The sequence below is a fragment of the Schistocerca piceifrons genome, chromosome X (genome assembly GCF_021461385.2).
Source record: "Schistocerca piceifrons isolate TAMUIC-IGC-003096 chromosome X, iqSchPice1.1, whole genome shotgun sequence".
Classification (NCBI taxonomy): Eukaryota; Metazoa; Arthropoda; class Insecta; order Orthoptera; family Acrididae; genus Schistocerca; species Schistocerca piceifrons.
This window is the reverse complement of record NC_060149.1, coordinates 118,163,152-118,190,541: the sequence shown is the minus strand read 5'-3', so window position 1 is coordinate 118,190,541 and position 27,390 is coordinate 118,163,152. Positions and strand designations below refer to the sequence as shown.

General features: G+C 42.1%; 1 protein-coding gene across 2 annotated transcripts in view; it reads left to right on the top strand.

Annotated features, from left to right (window-relative positions):
• LOC124722020 (ELL-associated factor 1-like) overlaps positions 1-27,390 on the top strand; it is a 75,405-nt gene that overhangs the window by 24,323 nt on the left and 23,692 nt on the right. For both annotated transcript variants that reach the window (XM_047247199.1, XM_047247198.1), the window contains exon 3: positions 16,003-16,345. In XM_047247199.1, coding sequence (XP_047103155.1) covers positions 16,003-16,345 — 343 coding nt within the window. The remainder of the gene's footprint in view (positions 1-16,002; positions 16,346-27,390) is intronic.

The following is a 27,390-nucleotide window of genomic DNA, read 5'->3' as shown; positions in this document are numbered from 1 at the left end:
GTATTCGATCTAATCGGGAGGAATTACAACTGCTCCTCCGCCTGCACTGTCCGCTCGTCCTTGGTCTCCAGGAAACCAAGTTGCGCCCGACTGACCGTATTGCCTTTACCCACTATACCTCGGAGCGGTATGACCTCACCCCTGTGGACGGTGTCCCAGCTCATGGTGGGGTCATGTTGCTCGTTTGGGACGATGTCTATTACCATCCCATCCCATTGACCACCCCACTCCAAGCAATAGCTGTCCGCATTACTCTTTCTGCTTTTACTTTTTCAGTTTGTACCATCTACACACCACCGTCATCTGCTGTTAGTCGGGCTGACATGATGCACCTGATAGTTCAGCTTCCCCCGCCGTTTTTATTGTTTGGCGACTTCAATGCCCATCATCCCCTTTGGGGCTCTCCTGCATCCTGTCAAAGAGGCTCACTCTTGGTGGATGTCTTCAACCATCTCAATCTTGTCTGCCTCAATACTGGCGCCCCGACTTTCCTCTCGGACTCTACTCATACCTACTCCCACTTGGACCTCTCGATCTGTTCTACCACTCTTGCCCGTCGGTTCGAGTGGTATGTCCTTTCTGACACCTATTCGAGCGACCACTTCCCCTGTGTCGTTCGTCTCCTGCACCACACCCCATCCCCACGTCCTTCGAGCTGGAACATACTGAAAGCTGACTGGGGACTTTACTCCTCCCTGGCGACCTTTCCGGACCACGATTTTCCCAGTTGTGACAGTCAGGTCGAATACCTCACGGCTGTTATCATCAATGCTGCCGAACGTTCCATTCCTCATACTACTTCTTCTTCACGTCGCGTTTCCGTCCCCTGGTGGAACGAGGCTTGTAGGGACGCTATCCTTGCTCGACGACGTGCTTTACGCACCTTTCGCCGCCATCCTACGTTGGCGAATTGTATTGAATACAAACGACTCCGAGCGCAATGCCGTAGAGTCATCAAAGACAGCAAAAAAGCTTGTTGGGCCTCTTTCACCAGCTCCTTTAACAGTTTTACTCCCTCTTCCGTCGTTTGGGGTAGCCTGCGCCGGCTGTCGGGCATTAAGACCCACTCCTCGGTACCTGGCCTGACCTCAGGTAATGAGGTCCTTGTTGATCCTGTGGCTGTCTCCAACGCCTTCGGCCGCTTTTTCGCGGAGGTTTCAAGCTCCGCCCATTACCACCCTGCCTTCCTTCCCAGGAAAGAGGCAGAAGAGGCTCGGCGACCTTCCTTCCACTCGCTGAATCTGGAAACTTATAATGCCCCCTTTACTATGCGGGAACTCGAACGTGCGCTTGCACTGTCCCGGTCCTCTGCTCCGGGGCCAGATGCCATTCACGTTCAGATGCTGGCACACCTTTCTCCGGCAGGCAAAAGCTTCCTTCTTCGTACCTACAATCGCGTCTGGACCGAAGGTCAAGTCCCCATGCGTTGGCGTGACGCCGTTGTTGTTCCTATACCCAAACCCGGGAAGGATAGACACCTTCCTTCTAGTTACCGCCCCATTTCTCTTACAAGCTGTGTCTGTAAGGTGATGGAGCGCATGGTTAATGCTCGGTTAGTCTGGATTCTTGAATCTCGACGGCTACTTACTAATGTCCAATGCGGCTTTCGTCGCCGCCGCTCCGCTGTTGACCACCTTGTGACCTTGTCGACATTCATCATGAACAACTTTTTGCGAAGGCGCCAAACGGTAGCCGTGTTCTTCGACTTGGAGAAGGCTTATGATACCTGTTGGAGAGGAGGTATCCTCCGCACTATGCACAGGTGGGGCCTACGCGGTCGCCTGCCCCTTTTTATTGATTCCTTTTTAACGGATAGAAAGTTTAGGGTACGTGTGGGTTCCGTATTTTCCGACGTCTTCCTCCAGGAGAACGGAGTGCCTCAGGGCTCCGTCTTGAGCGTAGCCCTTTTTGCCATCGCGATCAATCCAATTATGGATTGCATTCCACCTAATGTCTCAGGCTCTCTCTTTGTCGATGACTTCGCGATCTACTGCAGTGCCTAGAGAACATGCCTCCTGGAGCGCTGCCTTCAGCGTTGTCTAGACAGCCTCTACTCATGGAGCGTGGCAAATGGCTTCCGGTTCTCTGAAGAGAAGACGGTTTGTATCAACTTTTGGCGATATAAAGCGTTCCTTCCGCCATCCTTACATCTCGGTCCCGTTGTTCTCCCATTCGTGGACACAACTAAGTTTCTAGGGCTCACGTTGGACAGGAAACTGTGTTGGTCTCCACGTGTCTCTTATTTGGCGGCCCGTTGTACACGTTCCCTTAATGTCCTCAGAGTTCTTAGCGGTTCATCTTTGGGAGCGGATCGCACTGTCCTGCTTCGCTTGTATCGGTCCATAGTCCGATCGAAGCTGGATTATGGAAGCTTCGTCTACTCGTCTGCTCGGCCATCCCTCTTACGCCGGCTCAACTCCATCCACCATCGGGGGATATGTCTTGCGACCGGAGCCTTCTACACTAGTCCTGTCGAGAGTCTTTATGCTGAAGCTGCCGAGTTACCATTGACCTACCGGCGCGACGTACTGCTGTGTCGGTATGTCTGCCGGCTGTTGTCTATGCCCGAACACCCCTCTTACAAGTCCTTCTTCGCCGATTCTCTCGACCATCAGTACGGGTTGTATGTGTCTGCCCTGCTGCCCCCCGGAGTCCGCTTCCGTTGCCTGCTTCGACAATTGGATTTTGCCCTCCCTACCACCTTCAGAGAGGGTGAGAGCCCGACACCACCTTGGCTCCAGGCTCCGGTTCATATTTATCTCGACCTCAGCTCACTCCCGAAGGAGGGTACTCCGGCTGCAGTGTATTGCTCACGGTTTGTCGAACTTCGTGCTCGACTTGCCGGTCACACCTTTATTTACACCGATGGCTCCAAAACTGACGATGGTGTCGGCTGTGCCTTTGTCGTCGGGGCCGCCACCTTTAAATACTGGCTCCTCGACCAATGTTCCAGCTTTACGGCCGAGCTTTTTGCTCTCCATCAGGCCGTTCAGTATGCCCGCCGCCATCGCCATTCATTGTATGTACTCTGCTCTGACTCACTCAGTGCTCTTCAGAGCCTTGGAGCTCCCTATCCGGTCCATCCCTTGATTCAACGGATACAGCAGTCCCTCCATTCTTTCGCTGTTAATGTTGGTTCTGTCAGCTTTCTGTGGGTTCCCGGACATGTAGGAGTGCCTGGGAATGAGGCTGCGGATGCTGCAGCCAAGGCTGCAGTCCTCCTGCCTCGGCCAGCCTCCCATTGTGTCCCGTCATCTGACGTTCGTGGGGATGTATGTAAGAGGCTTGTGTCGTTGTGGTGGGATGCTTGGTCATCCCTCCAAGGAAACAAGCTCCGGGCAGTAAAACCGCTCCCAACTGCTTGGACAACATCCTCCCGACCATCTCGGCGCGAGGAGGTCCTTATGACCAGGTTGCGGATTGGGCATTGCCGGTTTAGCCACCGCTACCTGCTCTCCAGTGACCCAGCCCCGCAGTGCCCTTGTGGTCAGGCATTAACAGTGCGCCATGTTTTATTGTCGTGTCCCCGTTTTAGTCAATTTCGTGTTGTCCTGTCCCTGCCATCTACTTTACCGGATGTTTTAGCTGATGACGCTTGAGCAGCTGCTCGTATTCTGCGTTTTATGACTTTAACTGGCTTGTCCAAAGACATTTAACCTTTTTACTTATTTTATCTGCATCTTTGTCAGGTCCTTCTGGTGTCCCCCCCATCCCCTTGAGTTTTACCAGATTCCATGTGCTCTCACAACAGTGACTGGGCGCTAATGACCTCAGCAGTTGAGCGCCCTTAAACCCAACCAAAAAAAAAAAAAGTCCTGAGACTGGTTTGATGCAGCTCTTCATGCTACTCTATCCTGTGCAAGCTGCTTCATCTCCCAGTACCTACTGCAACCTACATCCTTTTGAATCTGCTTAGTGTATTCATCTCTTGGTCTCCCTCTACGATTTTTACCTACCACGCTGCCCTCCAATACTAAATTGGTGATCCCTTGATGCCTCAGAACATGTCCTACCAGCCGATCCCTTCTTCTAGTAAAGTTGTGCCACAAATTTCTCTTCTCCCCAATCCCATTCAATACTTCCTCATTAGTTATGTGATCTACCCATCTAATCTTCAGCATTCTTCTGTAGCACCACATTTCGAAAGCTTCTATTCTCTTCTTGTCCAAACTATTTATCGTCCACTTTTCACTTCCATACATGGCCACACTCCATACAAATACTTTCAGAAATGACTTCCTGTCACTTAGATCTATATTCGATGTTAACAAGTTTCTCTTCTTCAGAAACGCTTTCCTTGCCATTGCCAGTCTACATTTTATCTCCTCTCTACTTTGACCATCATCAGTTATTTTGCTCCCCAAATAGCAAAAATCCTTTACTACTTTAAGTGTCTCATTTCCTAATCTAATTCCCTCAGCATCACTCGACTTAATTCGACTACATTCCATTATCCTTGTTTTGCTTCTGTTGATGTTCATCTTATATCCTCCTTTCAAAACACTATCCATTCCGTTCAACTGCTCTTCCAAGTCCTTTGCTGTCTCTGACAGAATTACAATGTCATCGGCAAACCTCAAAGTTTTTATTAATTCTCCATGGACTTTAATACCTACTCTGAATTTTTTTGTTTGTTTCCATCACTGCTTGCTCAATATAAAGATTGAATAACATCGGGGAGAGGCTACAACCCTGTCTCACTCCCTTCCCAACCACTTCTTCCCTTTCATGTCCCTCAACTCTTATAACTGCCATCTGGTTTCTGTACAAATTGTAAATAGCCTGTCGCTCCCTGTATTTTACCCCTGCCACCTTCAGAATTTGAAAGAGCGTATTCCAGTCGACATTGTCAAATGCTTTCTCTAAGTCTACAAATGCTAGAAATGTAGTGTTTGCCTTTCCTTAATCTAGCTTCTAAGATAAGTGGTAGGGTCAGTATTGCCTCACGTGTTCTAACATTTCTACGGAATCCAAACTGATCTCCCCCGAGGTCGGCTTCTACTAGTTTTTCCATTCGCCTGTAAAGAATTCGCGTTAGTATTTTGCAGCTGTGGCTTATTAAACTGATTGTTCGGTAATTTTCACATCTTTCAACATCTGCTTTTTTTGGGATTGGAATTATTATATTCTTCTTGAAGTCTGGGGGAATTTCGCCTGTCTCATACAACTTGCTCACCAGATGGTAGAGTTTTGTCAGGACTGGCTCTCCCAAGGCCGTCAGTAGTTCTAATGGGATGTTGCCTACTCCCGGGGCCTTGTTTCGACTCAGATCTTTCAGTGCTCTGTCAAACTCTTCACACAGTATCATATCTCCCATTTCACCTTCATCTACATCCTCTTCCATTTCCATAATATTGTCCTCAAGTACATCGCCCTTGTATAGACCATCTATATACTCCTTCCACCTTTCTGCTTTCCCTTCTTTGGGGAACTGGGTTTCCATCTGAGCTCTTGATATTCATACAAGTGGTTCTCTTTTCTCCAAAGGTCTCTTAATTTTCCTGTAGGCAATATCTATCGTACCCGTACTGACATAAGCCTCTACAACCTTATATTTGTCCTCCAGCCATCCCTGCTTAGCCATTTTGCACTTCCTGTCAATCTCATTTTTGAGACGTTTGTATTCCTTTTTGCCTGCTTCATTTACTGCATTTTAATATTTTCTCCTTTCATTAATTAAATTCAATATTTCTTCTGTTACCCAAGGAGTTCTATTAGCCCTTGTCTTTTTACCTACTTGATCCTCTGCTGCCTTCACTACTTCATCCCTCAAAGCTACCCATTCTTCTTCTACTGTATTTCTTTCCCTCATTCCTGTCAATTGTTCCATTATGCTCTCCCTGAAACTCTGTATAACCTCTGGTTTCGTCAGTTTATCCAGGTCCCATCTCCTTAAATTCCAACCTTTTTGCAGTTTCTTCAGTTTTAATCTACAGTTCATAACCAATAGATTGTGGTCAGAGTCCACATCTCCCCCGGAAATGTCTTACAATTTAAAACCTGGTTCCTAAATCTCTGTCTTACCATTATATAATCTATCTGAAACCTGTCAGTATCTCCAGGGTTCTTCCATGTATACAACCTTCTTTTATGATTCTTGAACCAAGTGTTAGCTATGATTAAGTTGTGCTCTGTGCAAAATTCTATCAGGCGGCTTCCTCTTTCATTTCTTAGCCCCAATCCATGTTCACCTACTACGTTTCCTTCTCTCCCTTTTCCTACTACCAAATTCCAGTCACCCATGACTATTAAATTTTCGTCTCCCTTCACTATCTGAATAATTTCTTTGACTTCATCATACATTTCTTCAATTTCTTCGTCATCTGCAGAGCTAGTTGGCATATAAACTTGTACTAATGTAGTAGTAAAATATCAGTGCAGTTATTAAAATACATTGTGGTCATCTTCTACTGCTAAAATGATTTGTTTTTAAAACCCATTTTTCAAGTTTTGGCTTGTTGCCATTGTTAATTGAAACAATGCGTAACTGCAAAAATTGAATGTACATACAGAAATATATCAGTTCACTTACATCATGACATGCAGATTGCATTTATCTTGAAATGACACATTACTCACATTTTCATGCTTTAGTAAATGTCAAAATTTGAAAAATGGAGATGAGCCACACGTGATGACACATATTCATGTCTGATATTTTTAAATTTTGGCATGTGCTAAAGCACAAAAATTGAAATAATTGTTTTATAACATAACTGTCAAGTATGGTACTATGTAAGTGAAATGATATAATTCTGAAGATACATGGTGGTTCCCCCACACCACCCACCCACCCACCCACCCACCCACACACACACACACACACACACACACACACACACACACACACACACACACACACCTCTTCCTTGCCCAGTGTCTTTGTGCTCCACTTGAAAAGTTGGAGATGAAAGACAGAGATTGCAATAACTGATTTTGATTTTAAAAATAAATAATTGTAGGAGTTGAAGGTGACCATGATGTCTTTTAATAAGTTTTAGTTGACTGTGAAAACCACCTAAGAAAAATTCATCTATTCAGTGTTGTAAAATAGTTATTTTATCCCAGGTAACAGAGTAGTGTTTACAACTGACTGTAATACATGTCCATTGGACTCATAGCTATTCTCACACATAAGCACCAGAAGTCTCTAAAGAGTAGCTCTTGGCACACCTTGGTCTGTAGGGAATGTCATTGCCAATGCTGTCTTCTTGGAAGGGGTTGTTATGGAGCAAGTTTTCTTTAGGTAGCATAATTTATTTTGGAGGATGCTCAGAACTTTACATGTCCACCTGCAACATCATGGCTGCTGTTAGAAACTTTCAATGGACTCATAAGGAGGTACACTTTAGTAGACTGACAAAGAAACATAGTAATGTTTTTTTGGTGGGAAAAAGGGGGTAAAACCACTTGGAGATTTCATTTAGGTCTATTTCTTCCATATAAGGTTTAGACTGCTCAGATGAATAAGGATCATATTAGATGATTTACGTGAATATGCTGAGGCAGGATTCATAATCAAAGATGACATTGCATATTCACAGAGGACATTTTTGCCACTATTTGGATAATGATGATGATTGTGGATCTCTTCCAATACTTGGATGAACACATCATATGAGGAATGGATTGCTCAGCAAGTTTCGTAGTCATCATTCTTTTGATCTCATATAGGTGTTTTGTTGAAATGGATCAACTGATATACCATGTCATCAAACAATCAATGGTTTTGGACAGTTTGTCACCAATGGAAATCCATCTGAAGTTGATAACTGTTTGTAAGGAGACCATGTGGAAAACATACTAAAACTGCCATCACATATAAAAGCATCAAGAATGTACAGAATATGGTATTGGACTAAAGCTGTATGAAAAATCTGATGCCATAGGAATATCAGAACAAAGACTACATACATTTTATGTGAAAGTACTTGGAGGTTCAATAAAAAACTAAAATATGCACAGTTTATGGAGTTTTATAAATAAGCTATTATCTTCCACTATCTGTTTGCTAAATGGTGGCAAGCTGTATTTTTTAGGAAAATAAATTACATTTATGGAGGGATAATCGGCAATCTAACAGTATATTTGAAAAATGACACCAAATGGAAGATGGCAAAAACACCACCTTGATGCCTATGTTATATTGGTTTTAAGGCCACAGTTATTCGGCCAAACCCTAATACTCTCTAATTTCTGGTCGAGGCTTAAGGATCTCTCTCTCTCCGTCTGAACAGGGATCGGAAGGCCTAATGGTACTGACTGACAGCTGTGTCATCATCAGCTGATAGGCATCACTCAATGCAAATATCGACGGGCTCAGCACACTGCTTTTCCAGGTGTTGTCAGTTTTCATGATCAGAGCCTCTACTTCTCACTCAAGTAGCTCCTCAGTTGGCCTCACAAGGGCTAAGCGCACCCCACTTGCCAACAGCATTCTGCAGACCAGGATGGTCACCCATCCAAGCGCTAGCTCAGCCTGACAGCACTTTGGTGATCTGATGGGAACTGGTGTTACCACAGTGACTATACCATTGGCTAGGCATAAGGATGAACATGTATTATTGGAAGTGATTTGAGAAAATCATCCGACGAAAAATAAGTGCAACCTTTGTATGTATATTTATATAAGAGGTGTAAAATTAACACCAAGGGGATAAGAGACTTCACTGAATTATGTTTAGTGCTGAAACTATATAATTATGTGGTAGTTTCTGTATCAAGGAGCCACAATCTGCTAATGGATATCTATTGATTACAGTTTGCAGACAATTGTCTACAATAGAGGTGAACCTGTAAGCAATTTTAAAGTTTCATTGACACGGCTTTCAATACTGACATTCTAGTGTGTGCATTTATGACATGGGACCATCTTGCTTTGCATAATTGTACATTTTGTAATTGTGCTTACTGCTTTGATTATGTTCTTGGCAGACCTCATATGCATTTGTAAAAGACAAATGTAATATTGGGGCAGCAATACTCTTGTGCATAAATTTACATAACTTTACAGAACAACAATTCTTAGGTGTTCTTTGAGAGGTAAGCCATAGGCTATGGTTCAGACCCAAATGCTTTCCTTTTCATATTTCTTTGCACTAATTAATAGCCTGTACTAACTTCTTATGGCAACTTGAGCTACACAGTGGATACATTTGTTAATATCATGTTTCCAGGCTTAAAAGCATTCCTGATTCTACATCTGCATCTGCATACATACTCTGCAAGCCAGTGTATGATGCATGGCAGAGGGTACCCTGTTCAACTACTAGTTGTTTTCTTTCCTGTTCCACTTGCAAATAGAGCGAGGAAAAAACAACTGTCTGTATGTCTCCGTAAGAACACTAATATTTCTAATATTATCTTAATGGTCCTTACATGAACTATACATAGGCGGCAGCAGAATCGCTCTGCAGTCAGCCTGAAATGCCAGCTCTCTAAATTTTCTCAATAGTGCTCCTTGAAAAGAACGTTGCCTCCCCTTCTCCCCCCCCCCCCCCCCCCCCCCCCCCAGTGATTCCCATTTGAGGTCCCTTGTTTGAACCTACCAGGAACATATCTAGCAGCCCACCTCTGAACTGCTTCTGTTTTCCTTTAATCTGACCTCGTGCGGATTCCAAATACTCGAACAGTACTCAGCAATTGGTCTCCTTTACAGATGAACCACACTTTCCTAAAATTCTTCCAATACACCGAAGTCGACCACTTGCCATCCCTACTACTGTCCTTATGTGCTCATTCCATTTCATATTGCTTTGGAGTGTTATGCCTGTATATTTAATAGACATGACTGTGACAAGCAGGATACTACAAATGCTGTATTTGAACATTATGGATTTGTTTTTCCCACTCATCTGCATTAACTTGCATTTTTCTGTATTTAGAGCTAGCTGCTATTCATCACACCAACTAGAAAATTTGCGTATGTCATCTTGTATCATCCTACAATCACTCAATGACAACACCTTCCCATACACCACAGCATCATCAGCAAATAGCTGCAGTCTGCTGCTTACCCTATCCGCCAGATCATTTATGTATATTGAAAATATCAGTGGTCTTACCACACTTCCCTGGGCACTCCTGACAATACCCTTGTGTTTGATGAACACTCATTGTCAAGGACAGCATACCGGATTCTGTTACATAAGAAGTCTTCGAACCACTCATTCGCCAAGGAACCTATTCCGTATGCTTGTACCTTCATTAGCAGTTGGCACTGTGGCACCTTGCCAAATGCTTTATTGAACACTAGGTATAAGGAATCCACTTGTTGCTCTTCATCCATGGTTCATAGGATAGGGCAGGCTGAGTTTTGCATGAGAAATGCTTAGAACTATGTTGATTTATGGACAGAAGCATTTCCCTCTCAAGGAAATTTATTATATTTGAACTGAGAATATGTTCAAGGATTTTGCAGCAAACCAATGCTAAGGATATTGGCCTATAATTTTGAGGGTCCGATTTTTGCCATTTTTATATGCGGGAGTCACATGCGCTTTTTTCCATTCACTTGGGGCTTTGTGCTGGATGAGAGATTGGCTATAAATGCGATCTAAGTAAGAGACCAATGCTATAGATTACTCTTTGTTAAACTAAAATGGAATCCCATGAGAACCTCACTACTTATTTGCTTTCAAGTCTTTCAGTTGTTTCTCTACACCAGTGATACTTCTCACTATGTCCTCCATAAGGAGTCTGTGTGATGGTCAAATGACGATATGTTTGTACAGGTCTCCTGTGTGAACAATTTCTTAAACGCTAAATTTAAAACTTCAGTTTTACCTTTGCTATCTTCTACTGCGTCACCAGACTGTTCTCGGCAAGATCTGTTGCTAAGGTATGACAGTGGTAATTGCTGTAAGCTTTGCGCATTGATCTTTTTATAGATGCACGAATTTCTATTAACTTTTATCTTCATTATTTATGTATAATGTTTCAGTTGAATTCTCACTATTTAAGGATACAAAGTTCAAAATACATAGTCTGCTCTGTGGGCCTTGAACACTATTTCAGGTCTTACAGAATTTATGATATTGTAAGAGAACACGAGACATTTCATGATGTATTTTACTAGAACTTGCACAATAGAAGTAGCTCAGGTATTAAAGGAAGCTTGCTAAAAGCATTAGGCAGTTCATGACATGCATAAAGATGTATTCCCAGTATGAATTATATCAAAAATGGTTCAAATGGCTCTGAGCACTATGGGACTTGAATTAGATCAGTAGTGGGCAAGTATATATGTTCGCATTGTATGTGACTACAGACATTATTTCACTGTTATACAGCAGCTGATGCAGCAGTAAGATAAATGTAATAATTATATGTTCCCAAGTTAAACATTTCATTAACAGAACATTTTAACTTTTGTTTCCTTTGCTAGCTAGTATTGCAAGGTATTGAGGCCTTCACCATTGCATGTCAATGGAGCAGCATTAGCAACTGGGTCAATGCATATGAAGTGGTTAAGTGATGGTTGCTTGACGATTTTTAAATATTTTAATTTTTTTATACATGATTGCCCTATATTTGACAAGTTTAAAACAGGTTTTTTAAAAAAAATTATCTTGCACCTTTACTAGATGGCGACCATTTTTATTTGTAGGCGCGCAACGATTTTTCAGTCTGGAGACATTAGCGAAAATTTGAATATCTCTGCACTGGGTTAAGTTACAACATTGCAATTGACATGATCGTTTTTAGAAAAGTGTCCTCTACAACATTGTCTATTACACAAAATACCCTAAATTCAAAAATAACCGGTCAAAATGACCTCCAAAGTTTGGTAGCCAAATTTTCAAAAATCCACTTTTTAGTCCCAAAAATAACAAACAAGGAGTGATTTATGAGAGTATATTTTTTTCCCATACTTAGATATCATACACTACTAGCCTCATATAGAGCAAGAACACTTACAAATGCTTCCTTAATTTTTTTGTGAATTTTTGGAATTTGAAAATTTTCATTTTTTGTAAAGTTTGGGGTTAGTTACCTCAGGTGGGACTGAATATAAAAATATGATTTTTGCACAGTTTGTACACCTATATAATAGCAACATACTGTAAAAAGTTTGACATTGATATCTGGTTGTGAACAAAGATATGAATTTTTGAAAATGAGTAAATAATTCACATTACTTTACAACTGATCTTATGGCCGTTGCGTATTTAGATGGTTTATTGTTTCACTGTAATAAAATTTAATTGTGACATATATTCAGTCAACACTATCACCCAATATTCATTTAGTTTATTTATTTTTAATAATGCAATATTAAACAATAGGAACTTTCGCTTTTGTCTATGGTAATAAAAATGCCCATTTACATTTAGGTTTATTGTCAATAAAGAAGTACATTATTGCTGGGTGTGATAATGTAGAAGTCATTATTGCTGGGTGTGGCACTGTTGTAGTCAGTCTGTTCTGAAACCTCTGCTAGAGTGGATGTCCATACTTCATCGAGAGTGTAGAATGTATGTGCTTTGTTCTGTGTGTAATTTGTAATCAATTTTGAGAGGTTAACTGGAATGCAATAACATGGATGAACAGTGCTCTGTTGGACAGATAGAAAGTGAAGTGTGTCACAAAACAGTTTATGGTTCAGTTTCAAAAAACTTGAAAAATGTCAATGACTTTGATGAAGTTAGACAAACTTTGTTTAAATTTTGAGTAAGTTCTTCTGTAACGTCAGAGTGTGAGTGTCATGGGAAGAAATATATTCTGAAGTACAACCACATTTTTGGAAGAGTGTGCTGTGATCCACTTAAAGTTCATAAAAAGCCTATTACTAAAGGTTTGAGGGAAATAAAACTTACGTGAGAGTGAAACAGCTCCCCAAGTGAAACGTAGTATGATTCCTGGAAATTTCCTGTGCCCAAATTGTTACTCAAAAATATTTGTTGTGAATCCAGAACCAGAATCATGTAACCTTGTTAATGACATTTATATTCTTAATGAGGAAGCTGTTAGCATATTGGATTTTGCTTGTTCTAAGTTAGACATATCTCCTGCTTCAAAAATAATAAAATTAAGTAGCAGAAAAAGAAAAGCAGCTATTGAAAATAAGGTACAACAAATTTCAGACAAAATTAGAAAAAAACTTGGAATCATGCTTTAATAATGCAGATACCAGCATTACTTCTAAAGAAGAAGGAAACCTACCACCAACATCATCTGACACTGAATATTTGAGCTTTATAGAGAAATTAAAAATTAAATGTTCAGTGACATCTAAAGAGCAAAAAGTTAAAATTTTAAGTTTGCTCCCTGACTCATGGTCAAGAGACGGAAAAAAAAAAATAGTTCATGGATTCAACATTTCTAATCATTTGGTTAAACTAACCCGAAAATTGGTGAAAGAGCATGCATTCTTCCAGTTTCAGAAAAGAAGAAAGGAGTAGGTATAAGTGAAGAAACAATTAAAAAGATTGATCAGTTTTTTGAAGATGATGAAAACAGTAGACTGTGCCCAGGTTGCAAAGATAGCAAAAGAGTTGTTATAAATGGAATTAAAGTAACAAAGCAGAAACGACTAGTGCTGTCAAATTTAAATGAACTTTATGTAGCTTTCAAATAGTCTCATCCTGAATGCAAAATTGGAAGGTCAAAATTTTTTTGACCTCCACCCTTAAGTGGTGTATTTTGGCTGGATCCTCAGGGACACACTCTGTATGTGTTTGTTTATATCATCAAAACGTCAAACTGTTGACTGCGGGTGCAAAACTCAGTAATCTTGACTACAAAGAGTTACTAGATTTAATGGTCTGTGACACTAACGGTTATGACTGCATGATGAGTTTGTGTAATAAATGCCCTGGTAAGGAAACCGTTATTGAATTGTTTCACGAATATGATGAGGAAATGCCAGAAAGTATTACCTTCAAACAATGGGTCACAACTGACAGGACAGAAGTGATAACAGTGGTTAAATCTCAGGAAGAGTACTTGGAATCTTTAATTGATAACTTACAAAAACTCAAAAGTCACCACTCTGTTTCTAAAATCCAAAGTAAGTTTTTGAAGGACAAAAAAGCACAACTTCATGAAACTGAATGCATAGTGCTAGCTGGTTTTGCAGAAAATTTTACATTTGTGATTCAGGATGCAATACAAAAGTACCACTGGGATAATGAGCAGGCAACAGTGCATCCATTTATTCTCTACTTTAAAAATGAGAAAGATGAAGTTTGCAGTTCTTCAATTTGCATTCTAAGCAACTACTTGGAGCACAACACTTTGGCTGTACATGTGTTTCAAAAGTATGTAATAAATTACATAAAAGAAAATTTTCCCAAGGTTGAGAAGCTGATATACTTTTCAGATGGAAGTGTTAGTCAGTATAAGAACAAAAAGAATTTTTCAAATATGTGCAACCACAAAGTAGACTTTGGGTTGGAAGCTGAATGGCACTTTTTTTTGCATCTTGCCATGGTAAAAATGTATGTGATGGAGTAGGAGGTATAACAAAATGTGAAGTAAGTAAAGCCAGCTTACAAAGACCAGCCACTGACCAAATTCTCACAGTACAGGACATGTATGTCTTCTGCAAGGATAATATTAAAGGCATTACCTATTTTCTGATCAAGAAAGAAGAAGTGGTTCTGCATATGAAAACAACACTTCAAACCAGATTAGAAAACTATGTTAGCAATAAAAGGAACAAGGCATTTCCACAAATTCCTTGGCATTGCAGGAAACAGTTCGATGCTACGTAACACCAGAAACCGAAATTTATGAGGATCATTGTGACAGTAAAATTACATCTCTGTCTTTAATGTTGAATGACATAGTGGCATGTGTGTTTGATGGACAGTGGTGGCTTGCAGAGGTTTAAAGAATAAGTTTGGAAAACAATGATGTTTTTGTGCATTTTTATCACCCTGCTGGCCCAAGAACATCATTCAAGAAATCTACTAGTGGCAAAGTTTGGATACCAATGAAAAATGTCTTAAGGAAACTTTCAGTGCTTTAACTTCCCACAACAACTGGGAGGTTTTATTATATGTCACAGAAGCTGTCTGAAGAAATAAGTGTTCTTAACATTCACCACCAGGTTTAGAAACAGTCACATCTTGAAGGATGTTAATTGAAAATATTTATTTTAAGCATGTCAAAATAATATAAATGTTAATTTCAGTGATGTTTCCGCTTTTTGCATATAATTCAGCACCTTACGTCAATAATAATTGATTATATCCCACCCATGTCACACATGAACAGGCAACAGCCATAAGATCAGTTGTAGAATTATCTCCTCAGTTCCAAAAATTCATATCTTTGTTCACAGTCAGATATCAATATCAAAATTTTTATGGTATGTTGCTATTATATAGGTGTACAAACTGTGCAAAAATCATATTTTTATATCCAGTGCCACCTGAGACAACTAACCCCAAACTTTACAAAAAATGAAAATTTTCAAATTTCAAAAATTCATAAAAAAATAAGGAAACATTTGTAAGTGTTTTTGCTCTATATGAGGCTAGTAGTGTATGATATAGAAATATAGGAAAAAAATAGACTCTCATAAATCACTCTTTGTTTGTTATTTTTGGGACTAAAAAGTGGACTTTTGAAAATTTGGATACCAAACTTTGGAGGTAATTTTGACTGGTTATGTTTGAGTTTAGGGCGTTTTGTGTAATAGACAATGTTGTAGAGGACACTTTTCTAAAAACAATCATGTCAATTGCAATGTTGTAACTTAACCCAGTGCAGAGATATTCGTATTTTTGCTAACATCTCTAAACAGAAACATCATCACACGCCTACAAATGAAAATGGCCGCCATTCAGTAAAGGTGAAAGGTAAAATTTTTTAAAAAACTGTTTTGAACTTCTCAATTATAGGGTAATCACATATAAAGAATTAAAATATTTAAAAATTGTCAAACAACCAACTTAATTTTTATTGGACCACTTCATTTTGATTGACCAAACTTTGCTTTTCCAATTGAAAATGTAATATATGTTCTAACATAGTTGTTTTTGCATATTTCAGCTCTGAACCAAAACATAACAAACAAGTTCCATTTCCTCAGCATCAAGAAGATATTAAGCCACCAGCTTCTAAACAGCCAACTAGAAGTGGAAGTGGTAATCAAAAGAAAACATCAGCGTCATCACGTCCAAAAAATCATAGAGAGGCACAAGCACAGCAGATGGCATCATCTCTGTCAACAGTTGTACCTCGACATTCGCCTCTGCATGCCTCTCCATCATATCCCCAGAAAAAGTCACCACACATGCCTGTTGCTGCCAGTTTGCCAGTTATTGGAGAACTGACTGCTATCAAAACAGCGGCTTCTCCGACTTCAGATACTGAGCGATCACTGAGTTATGGGGTAAGTTAGTATATTCTCACGGCAACAGTGGCAGTTTGTAAATTATTTCTTAGGGAAATAATATTTATGTGGGGATAGAAGAGGCACTGAGCAATGGACAGGTGCACAGAAAAACGGAAAAATTATTGGAACTCCTCACGTCCTTGTTCCAAGCTAAACACATCATTTGCTCTCTCTCTCTCTCACTCTCACTCACTCACTCACTCACTCACACACACACACACACACACACACACACACACACACACACACTGCAATAGAGACAGGAACCATTCTAGGTTTTCCAGTAATGCATATTACAGAAAAAATACTTTCCTGTACATTTATATCACACTGTACTGGCGGATGAAGTACATTAAAAATAATGAATGAAGTAGAGAAAACTAGACAACATAAGGGAACTTTTAGCACTCCATAGCATATTCAGAGCCATCACCTAAGAACAGTAATGCAGTGATTTCACAGGCTATACTACAAAGCTGCAGCAAACATTATCAGTAGATCTTGTGTAAGAGTCCATACTAGAGTTCAGTAAGCAAGAACTCACTCCCAGGTAGACAAAGAACTAGAAAATATTTATTTTAAATGGCATAAAATAACACTTCACAATGATCCATGAGTTGCAAATGACTCAGTCACCGAGAAAAATCCTGTTGGCACAATAAATTGTCTATTGTCTACTTGTAAGTAGTCTGTGAAAAGTTTATATTTGCTGTTCCTATCTAGATATTTGCCTGAATGTCACACAGGAATAAATCTTATGTCTGGTAAAGGACAACTGCTTTTGGATGCCTGTCTAGTGGCACTAACATGCTCCCAAGCTGGTGAATATGAAAGTCCTGGTGCCAGAGCTCCAGGAGACCAAAGGCGGCATGGGGTAGCTTCACGGTGGAAGGCCGGCAGCTTGAGCTTGGCTCTGTAAGGCAGTGGCCTCCGGGTGTGTTGGCTTTGATTGTTGGGCCCTGGTCGTGCAGTGTCTTAAATACAGTGCTGGCAGAAGAATATATATTGGTGAATTTGCAAAAACTTGGTAGGACAGAAGCAAATAGACCTATACTGGCTCTGCCTCATAGGGGCAATATGGCTGCCAATGTGTCAGTAAGGTGAATGTCTGTGGTCACAACAGTGGTGTCTAGAGTTGCCCTTGATAGCATACAATTGTTGTTGTCATCATCTAGAACTTGCTGCTGTGGTCTCTACAGCCTTGTGTTTCAGCTACCTGCGGCACTGTCATCTCCTGCTGGTGGGCTGTGTGCCTCCCTCCTCCTCCCCCCTCCTGCCCCTCCAGAGGACAGATCGTCAATCATCTCAATGTTGTGGAGGCTGGAGTTGCTGTCATCTTTGTCCAGAGGAAACAGTGACCTGGAGCCTTTGCTGTGGATGGCCACGGGAATGAGAGCATCAGTGGCAAACAATGTTCTATTGTGGAAACTGGTGTCGGGTGTCTGTTCTGAGAGTGGTTGCCGTGACAACTGGAGGAGCTTGTGCTTGGACCCAAGTTGTAGAGGATCTGGAATAGAGATAGTGGAGAAGTCACCAGTCAAGGCACCTGGACCCTCGCACGGGCGCAGTTGATGTAGGTGTTAGCAGTATTACAACTAGTTCGGAAGCTGGACCCTGACCACAGTTCTGATGAGGAGGCAGGTCATGTGCACTGGAACCCATCAATTATTTTACTCTAGAGAATGTCATTGCCTGCACATCATCCTATAGTGTTACCAGTGAGGCCTCTGAGGAAAGGGATCTCTGAAGTAATTGTCTCTGGGTCACTGTAGTCAGTCATGCTGGGCTCACCCCATTCAGTGGAGTAGAATGATGTGAGACCAGGAACAGTGTAAGTGCACCATCAATCCTGTAGTCCTATTGTAATTTTGCACTTTGCATTTATTCTTGTTGCATATCAAGTTAGCTGTTTCTGAAGCTTGAATGAGAGCTTCCAGATTTGCAGTGAGGTCCTTGGCTTTTCTGCCCATTACGAGAATCTTACCGAGGTAGTTAGCCGTACCTGAGACTCCCTGAGCTTGCTGCTCCAAGTACCATTGAAAAATGGCCAGCACACAGTCTTGGAGAAAGGTAGGCAGCTGTATTGGAACAAGCTAAAAGGGGTGTTAATCATCATGATGCACTTGGATTCCTCATCCAACGGTAGCTGTAAGCAAGCCTCCCAGAGGTCAATCTTTGCAAACAGTGTGCTGCTTGGATGTTTTGCCATGACATTCCCCTCCCTGGGAATGGAGGAAGTGTAGTATCTGCAGTTCTTTATTTACAACAACAACATGCAAAAAATGTATTTGCGGTGAGCAAAGCATCGGAATTACACAGGCGTGTGAAAACAGCTGCATGTTCGTGATGTTTACTTCCATCAATTCATTGGCATCATCCTTGGAATGGAGTGTCAGCTGTCTCTGGTCTGGTGGGGCATACGGGCGATGATGAGCCAGATATGGGAATGACCTCGAACATGGCTGTGATGTGGGAACAGCACCATTATGTGGTGGTGACGACTGGAGAGGGTCCACCTTATACTCCAGCAGACAAGTGGCATCCAGGCAGTCAGTGTTAGACATTGGTTGGGGCCCCGGCACAGTCGGCAGCTGCATCTCGAAGTCGCTGGTGCCAACCCTCTCATCCAGTGGAGGCGTCCCCACAGTGTTCGGGCCCTGGAATGGGACAGCACTCACAGGAGGGCTCCCTGCCGCCATCTGCTGCGGCTGAAGCTGAGGTGAGTCTGTACCCCACCAAGGACACAGCTGCTTCTGATGGTGTGAGAGTGACATCCTGCCAATGTCCACCGTGAACATTTGCCGACCACGTGTTGCCTGTACCATCACTGGTGCCCATCCTGGCTGCTGACTGAAAGTACACACACATACTGGGTCACCCGGGTTGTACCACACAGTGCAAAGCCACGTTGGGCTGTGGTGCATGGCAGAGCAGGTGTAGTAGCATCCGGGCCTGTAGGCCACGAAGGATCTCCGCTGGGCTTCTGCCATTCAGTAGGGTGGTCCTGTAGGTGCTAGATGCTAAGAGGCAGTGCCTAGTCAGTGGATGAGTCCATCATGCACCTTTTCAGCTGCGTCTTAAAGGTGCGCACCGTGCACTTTGCCTCACCATTTGACTGCAGGTGAAAGGAAATGGACATTAGGTAGGTAACAATACTCATTGTGAAACAATCTCAAATTGACCTGTAGACATTATCAAAGACGATCATCTGGGGCAACCCTTTGATCGCAAAAACCTTGATGAGAGGTCTTACAGTATCTTCACCACGGTGGAGTGCATGTGCATGACAAGTGGATAGTTGGGCAGCAATTCAACCACCAACAACCATATGGAATTATAGAAGGGGCCCGCAGATTCAATGTGTATGCAGCCCCACAGCTGATGCACCATGGGCCTTGGAGTGGCTGTTTGTAGTGGTGCCATCTGCTGCTCGGGACACTGTTTTCACTCATGATCGGCCTTCTGAATTGCCGAGTCAGTGCCAGGTCAGTAGACAAAATTCCGAACAGGGACCTTCATGTGGGACATGCCACAGTGACCATGTTGTAGGAGAGTAAGGACGCGAGCCCCTCAGAACTGGAGAGTTAACAACATGGGGATTGTCCGAGTTGGTGCTAAGGAGGAGTATGCTGTCAACTACTGCCAGCCAATAACAGATGAAGAAATAGCTGTGGATCTGATCAGACACCTTTGTGGCCATCGCTCGGGTCAACCACTGTACACAAAATGAATCACTTGATGGAGCACTGGGTCGTGATGGGCGGCTTGCATTACGCAATGGGCCATTACTCGGGAGTCTCCCCACCATGTGTTGGAGGTGATCATCAATCTGGGAACAGCTTTGGCTTTGTTGAAGGCAGGGTCAGGTCCTATGAAATGTGTTGGCATTAGCGTGCTTTGTGGTTGATCTGCATTAGCGTGCTTTGTGGTTGATCTGTAATGAATCTCCTAGTGATGCACATACAAAAATAAAATCCGACATTGGTGTTGCTGTGTGGTTCTATCAGGAAACTGTGAATGTGGCCCAAAGAGTGCCATGTGCAGCTTATGGATGGTGATAAAGTGGAACATGTTGCCTTAGAGGAAAACATGAAACACCTGGACTGCATACACAATGACCAGAGCATCCTTTTATATCTGAGAATAACTGTGTTGAATGGCTGTCGTCTCAGAGATGTATGCAATAGGCTGTTCAAAGTAGCATTTCTATGAGACAAAACTGCTCCAATCCCACATTGGAAGGCATCTGTGACAAGGACAAGTTTTTTACGTGGCATAAAAGTACTGGGGCATGCTAATAACTTGAGCAGCAAATTTATGCGGGTGGACACTCTTTTTCAGTTCATTGACCAAATCAAAGCAACACCTTTTTTATGTAAGTTGTTTAATGGATGAATGATATCTGCCGCATTGGAAAAAAAAAGAATAATAATTGACTTTACCCAGATGTGATTGGAGTTCCTTCAGATTCTGTGGTTCAAGTGGGTTGACAATAACCTTTAAAGGAAGGTGTCCCAGATATTCTGTTTCCATTTCCAAAACATCAGATTCAGCAAATTGCATTTAAGGCCTGCTTTTTGCAGTTTAGTGAGCAGGATATGAACGTTAGCGAGTTGTTCCTACCATGATGAGCCCGTGATGATAATGTTATCAAGATAGTTTGCACAGCACAGAACATCCTGCGTTAACTGTTATAAGTTATGTACATCCCAAAGGAAGAGTTAATGATCACGATATGTTGAGAGACGAAATCGAGATGAAGCTGCAGGTACACATCTGCCAACTCAATTTGTGAAAAACCCTCAGCACCTGCCAATTATGTGAGTATTTCTTATCAATGGGAAATAGAGTAGCAATTTACTATTGACTGGACATTAATGGTGGACATAAGATCCCCGCACAAAGAAAGTGCCTCTGCAGGATTATGAGTAACATACACATTAGTTAGAATGAATGGATTCAGGCTCTGCAACCTGTCCAATTTGTCCTCGATAGTGGGTCACAGACAAGAAGGGATAAGCCGAGCATTACAAAACTTAGGAGTGGCCTTAGGTTTAAGGGTGGTGTGAACCTCATAGTCCTTTACAGCACCCAAGCCAGTGAAAATAGAGACCTGAAATCACGGCACATGTTGTCCAACACCTGTAATGGTAAAAATGAGGTACACTGTGTCCTGAATATGAAGTCCAAAAACCATAAATGTGTGGAGACCAAAAATATTTTATGACTTCGCACTGTTGATGGCAAAAAATGTGATTGCCCTCTTGGCATGCTGATCGTCATTCATGAACTGGCCTTGACCAGGAATTAGCTGATCACCATAACTGACCAAATGACGATGTGCAGAAGAAAGAGCAGGGCAACTGAAGTGATGGTAGGTTTCAAAATTCACGATAGACACAGAGGCCCCAGTGTCAGCCTGGTGACGGAATGGCTGTTGTGGAATGTGCAGCATAATGTAGATCTTGCTGGAAACATGGAGCTCTGAACCATGCTGTGGAGTAACATTGTGCACCTCTGCAAATGCCACATCCTTGTCCAAGGACTAACTGCACGGGACACTATGACAGACAGATGCCACATGGTTGTATTTATGGCACACCTCACACAATGTCTGCTGGTGCAAGCAGCGACTACAGATCTGCATAAGAAAATAATCAGGAAATGAGGGGAACCATCAATGGAAAGGGCCAATGTATGATTGTGAAAGGTGCTAACAAGATGACCATGATGAAGGTGTGGTGAATTATGCCATTGCTATGGAACTGAACACACCTACGCTATGTCTGTTATATCATCAGACTGTTCTGTCACAGACCCTGGCACTTCAAATACCTGAGCAATAGCCAGAACCTACTTGATTGTAGGATCTTCTGAACACAATGCCTCTGACACACCTCTCAGTCCAGGGCAAAACAGACAATGCCGTTGTGTATTTGAGAGTTAGTGTAGGACTGTTTACAGGGAGCACAAATAAATTTGTGCTTCCTACTTAAACCACGGAAGTCAGCTACCCATGCTTGATAGGACTGGGTCAGTTTCTTTTGCCACTGGTGAAACTATATACAGAAAGCAACAACTTTGTTTTGCTTAAGATAATACGCACTTAGCAACTCACGTTTCAGGAAACAACAATGTTGCTAGGTCCTTTAACAGAGCAAGTCTTCAAATCAGATAAAATGTTTCAGGTTCAATTCAAGACAAGAAAAAAGATTTTGCAAAGATGTGTCCACTACCTGATACACTGCACAATGTTGCTGCAAATGTTGCACATATGAGTCTCAGTCTTCCTTCATTTCCTGGAATGGTGGAAAAGCTGGGGGAGCAGTCAGGCATGCAGAGGGCAGTTTAAGGCAGTCCAAGGCACCTTGGAAATTTGTAACCAACTGACGAAGCAAGTACAAATGCTGTTGTTGTTGCTCAGATTGCTATTGTTGTTAAATCCACTGTTGCTGCTCATCTTTTAACAACTGAATCAATGCTGAATCCTTCATACTGCGGAACACGTGTGGGACAAAAACAACTTCCTTATCAAAAACTATAGTACCTACAGTTCTTTATTTACAACAACTACATATAAGAAATAGAACAGTGGTGAACAGAGCACCAAAATTACCCAAGCACATTAGAATATTAACAGAAGAATGTGATCCAGGTCAAATTCGATAATGTGCAATGTTACTCGTACAAAATCACAGAACTGTTGTAGTCTATAGTTGGAATCTTCACTGAGCATGTCTGGAGCAAGAAAGGGTGAGGCTGCTCTGGTAGCATGCAGGTGAGACCACTCACTCAGTGGTGGTGCTGGTAGTGAGGAAAGCAGGAGCCCTGGTTTTGTTCTCCCACCAGTGGTACTGAATACAAGTTCTTAGGTTGTAGTGGCAGTGTACAAGGGTGCGCCACCAGAATAAGTGCCCGTGACTGATGGTACATTCCCTGTTGACTTGGAATCTCCACAAATCCTCAAAGACTTGTCAGGCTTTTCTACTAAAACAACTGATGTAGCCCATGAACTGGTTGAGACTGGTGTCAGAATCTCTTTGTGTTGCAACTGTTAAGAGTTCCACATGGAATTTGTCCTGCTGGGTGAAAGGCACTTTGGTGTGCTTTAAAAAAAGGCTTCAAAATAAGATGTGCTTCATAGTTAGTGACACATCTAGTCTACTGGGAAAATATTGAAGGGTACTTTGTCAAAAGTTCTTGGAGGTGGGTATGGGGCAAGAAGGGCTGTATCTGAATTGTGCACATTCAAGCCAAGTGCACTGAAAAGGTCTTACCCTAATCCAATGTGTACCAGTGACCAATATGCTAGCCAACATGGAGGACTTGTTATATTTAACTGTAGAACAAAATTGTTCCACCACCTCAGTGTTGTTACTATATGTATATGGTTGTTTTGCAAAAGATGGAAGTGGCAGTGAGCCAAGCTGTTTATAAGCTGCCAAATTAATGAATGTGGTGTTGGAGCCAATGTCAATTTGGAATGTGACAGGATGTTGTTAAGTGATATTTCTAATATTAATAATATGTCTGAAATAAGTAACATACCGTGCACCTGGAGGACATCTGGCCCTGGTGGAAGTTCATCGGCTTCTGAACCGTGAGTCTGTGATTCCAAGGTGGACACTATCCATATCATCATGGGTGTGGATTGACAGACTTCAGTCTTGTGTCCTGATTTACCTCAGAATTTACATTTTTGTCAATGAAAATAGCAGTGTTGCCCTTGATGAGTGACAAAACAGTTGCTACATGATTGCAGTTTCTGGATAGTGGGCCCTCAAAACTTTCTGTGAAGATAGAGCGTTATTCGGTGAAACTATGAAACCAGCACAGAGGGGCTGGCCCTGGGCTTTACTGTCCGGGTAGGCAGAGAACACCTGGGAAAGGTCCTGCAGGGCCACCAAGGGCTGTACTGCTTGTTCAAATGCCTGACTGAGTGGAAGACATCATTTCTGAGCCCTTCAGCAGGAGAATGCACTAAGATCATGTTACTCATCAATGAGTCGCTGGAAGATGTTTACACTTGGAATTAGTGCACTAAAAACGAGATTCCTAGGAAAGTCCCTGAAACTGTGCAGTCCATTCCTGGTAAGTCGCCCGTTCTTTTATGACAACTAAAAAGTTTGTGCTATGCAGTGAACACATGGATTTGAGACTCAAAATATTCCATCAATTTAGTCATAAGCTAATCATAGGACAAATAAAATGGTTCTACTTCTGGATTCAACTGTTTGAGGAAGCAATAGACATCAGCACCTGCGTAGGTTATAAGAAGGTGTGTTGGTGGATATTACCTGAGATTCCATGTGCAATGAAATGCTTTTCCAAACAGACAATATAGTTCTTCTTGTCAAATTTTGGAAAGAGTAATGGCAATGCTCTGAAGCCTTTTATCACAGAATTGATTTGGGACAGTTTGTTGCAAACCTTGGGCGATGTTGTTGATAGGAGCCATCTTTTCCAACATCAGTTCTTGTGCCAGCTGCATGTTTTGCACCAATAGGATTACTTGGGTGGTCACATCCTAGATGACAGCAGACATATTGAAATGAGAATTGTACATTAGCGTACAAGTATGTGGAAAGATATCTTGTAAGCACCATCTACATGGGGAGCAATATGAAAGTTCAGTTCAAAGTTTTGTAAAGCCTCGTCACAATTAACTGAAGTGATCGGACTAGGGCTCTGTAAGGAAGAACTCTCTCCCAGGTAGACAAATAGCAAGGAAACAGTATTTTAAAATTTTGATTTCAAATCTGTGTTGTATCGTTATACAGGAAGTCCCAGGAGGAATGGTCAATATTCAGGGCTATGACAGGAATTATCATTTGATGCAAAAAAACTTCATATGGACATCCTGTTCCAAACAGTTTTCAAGTGAGAACATATTTAATGTACATTGTTATTTATTTTCTGTTTTATTCAATGCAGAAAAAAGGGTTTTAAAGTGGTACCTTACATGCCTGAGCAATAGAGTGGTCCCAAATTAATGTAACATGATATTTGTTTATCGATGTGTATTAGCAGAGACAGTAAAACACGAAGAATAACCAGTTGCTGCATGGTGTTAGTTGTCAGCCTGGGCCAGGATGGTGCTGTTGCTGTTGGAGTACAGGTTATCTGGTTATTCTTCATGTTTTACTGTCCCTGGTAATATACACTGAAGAGCCAAAGAAACTGGTACACCTGCCTAATATTGTGTAGGGCCCTCGCAAGCATGCAGAAGTGCCGCAACACAATGTGGCATGGACTCGACTAATGTCTGAAGTAGTGCTGGAGGAAACTGACACCGTGAATCCTGCAGGGCTGTCCATAAATCTGTAAGAGTATAAGAGGGTGGAGATCTCTTCTGATTAGCACGTTGCAAGGCATCAAAGATATACTCAATAATGTTCATATCTGGGAAGCTTGCTGGCCATTGGAAGTGTTGAAATTCAGAAGATTGTTCCTGGAACCACTCTGCAGCAATTCTGAATGTGTGAGGTGTCACATTGTCCTGCTGGAATAGCCCAAATTCGTCAGAATGCACAATGGACATGAATGGATGCAGGTGATTAGACAGGATGTTTACGTATGTGTCACCTGTCAAAGTCGTTTCTAGATGTACCAGGGGTCCCATATCACTCCAAATGCACATGCCCCACACCCTTACAGAGTCTCCACCACCTTGAACAGTCCCCTGCTGACATGCAGAGTCTATGGATTCATGACCTTGTCTCCATATCTGTACACATCCATTCGCTGTCTCCATACCCGTACACATCCATCCACTCAATACAATTTGAAACAAGACTTGTCCGACCAGACAACATGTTTCCAGTCATCAACAGTCCAATGTCAGTGTTGATGGGCCCAGGCTTTGTGTCATGCAGTCACCAGGGTACACGATTGGGCCTTTGGCTTCGAAAGCCCATATCAATGATGTTTCATTGAATGGTTTGCACACTGACACTTGTTGAAGGCCCAGCATTGAAATCTGCAGCAATTTGTGGAAGGGTTGGACTTCTGTCACATCAAACGATTCTCTTCAGTCATCGTTGGTCCAGTTCTTGCAGGATTTTTTTACAGCCACAGTGATGTCGAAGATTTGATGTTTTACTGGATTCCTGATGTTCACGGTACACTTGTGAAATGGTCGTATGGGAAAATCCCCACTTCATTGCTACCCTGGAGATGCTGCATCCCATCGTTCATGCGCCGGCTATAACACCATGTTCAAACTCACTTAAATCTTCCAGAATGAGATTTTCACTCTGCACTGGAGTGTGCGCTGATATGAAACTTCCTGGCAGATTAAAACTGTGTGCCCGACCGAGACTCGAACTCGGGACCTTTGCCTTTCGCGGGCAAGTGCTCTACCATCTGAGCTACCGAAGCACGACTCACAGCCGGCACTCTGCAGAGTGAAAATCTCGTTCTGGAAACATCCCCCAGGCTGTGGCTAAGCCATGTCTCCGCAATATCCTTTCTTTTGGGAGTGCTAGTTCTGCAAGGTTCGCAGGAGAGCTTCTGTAAAGTTTGGAAGGTAGGAGACGAGGTACTGGCAGAAGTGAAGCTGTGAGTACCGGCCGTGAGTCGTGCTTCGGTAGCTCAGATGGTAGGTAGAGCACTTGCCCGCGAAAGGCAAAGGTCCCGAGTTCGAGTCTCGGTCGGGCACACAGTTTTAATCTGCCAGGAAATTTCACTTAAATCTTGATAATCTGCCATTTTAGCAGCAATTTCCGAACTAACAACTGCGTCACACACTTGTTGTCTTCTACAGGCATCGATGACCACTGCGCCACATTCTGCCTGTTTACATATCTCTGTATTTGAGTACGCATGCCTATACCAGTTTCTTTGGCGCTTCAGTGTATATTGATAAAACAGATATGTCACTAGACTAATTTGGGATTTCTGTATTGAATGTGTGTGTGTAAAATTCCATTTTTGAATAATACAGAAAATAAATAACGATGTATCTATCTTGAAGCCATTTGGAATAGAGCATATGTCTGTATTAATTTTTTTCTTCAATTTTTTTTCTCCTTTCCTGTCAT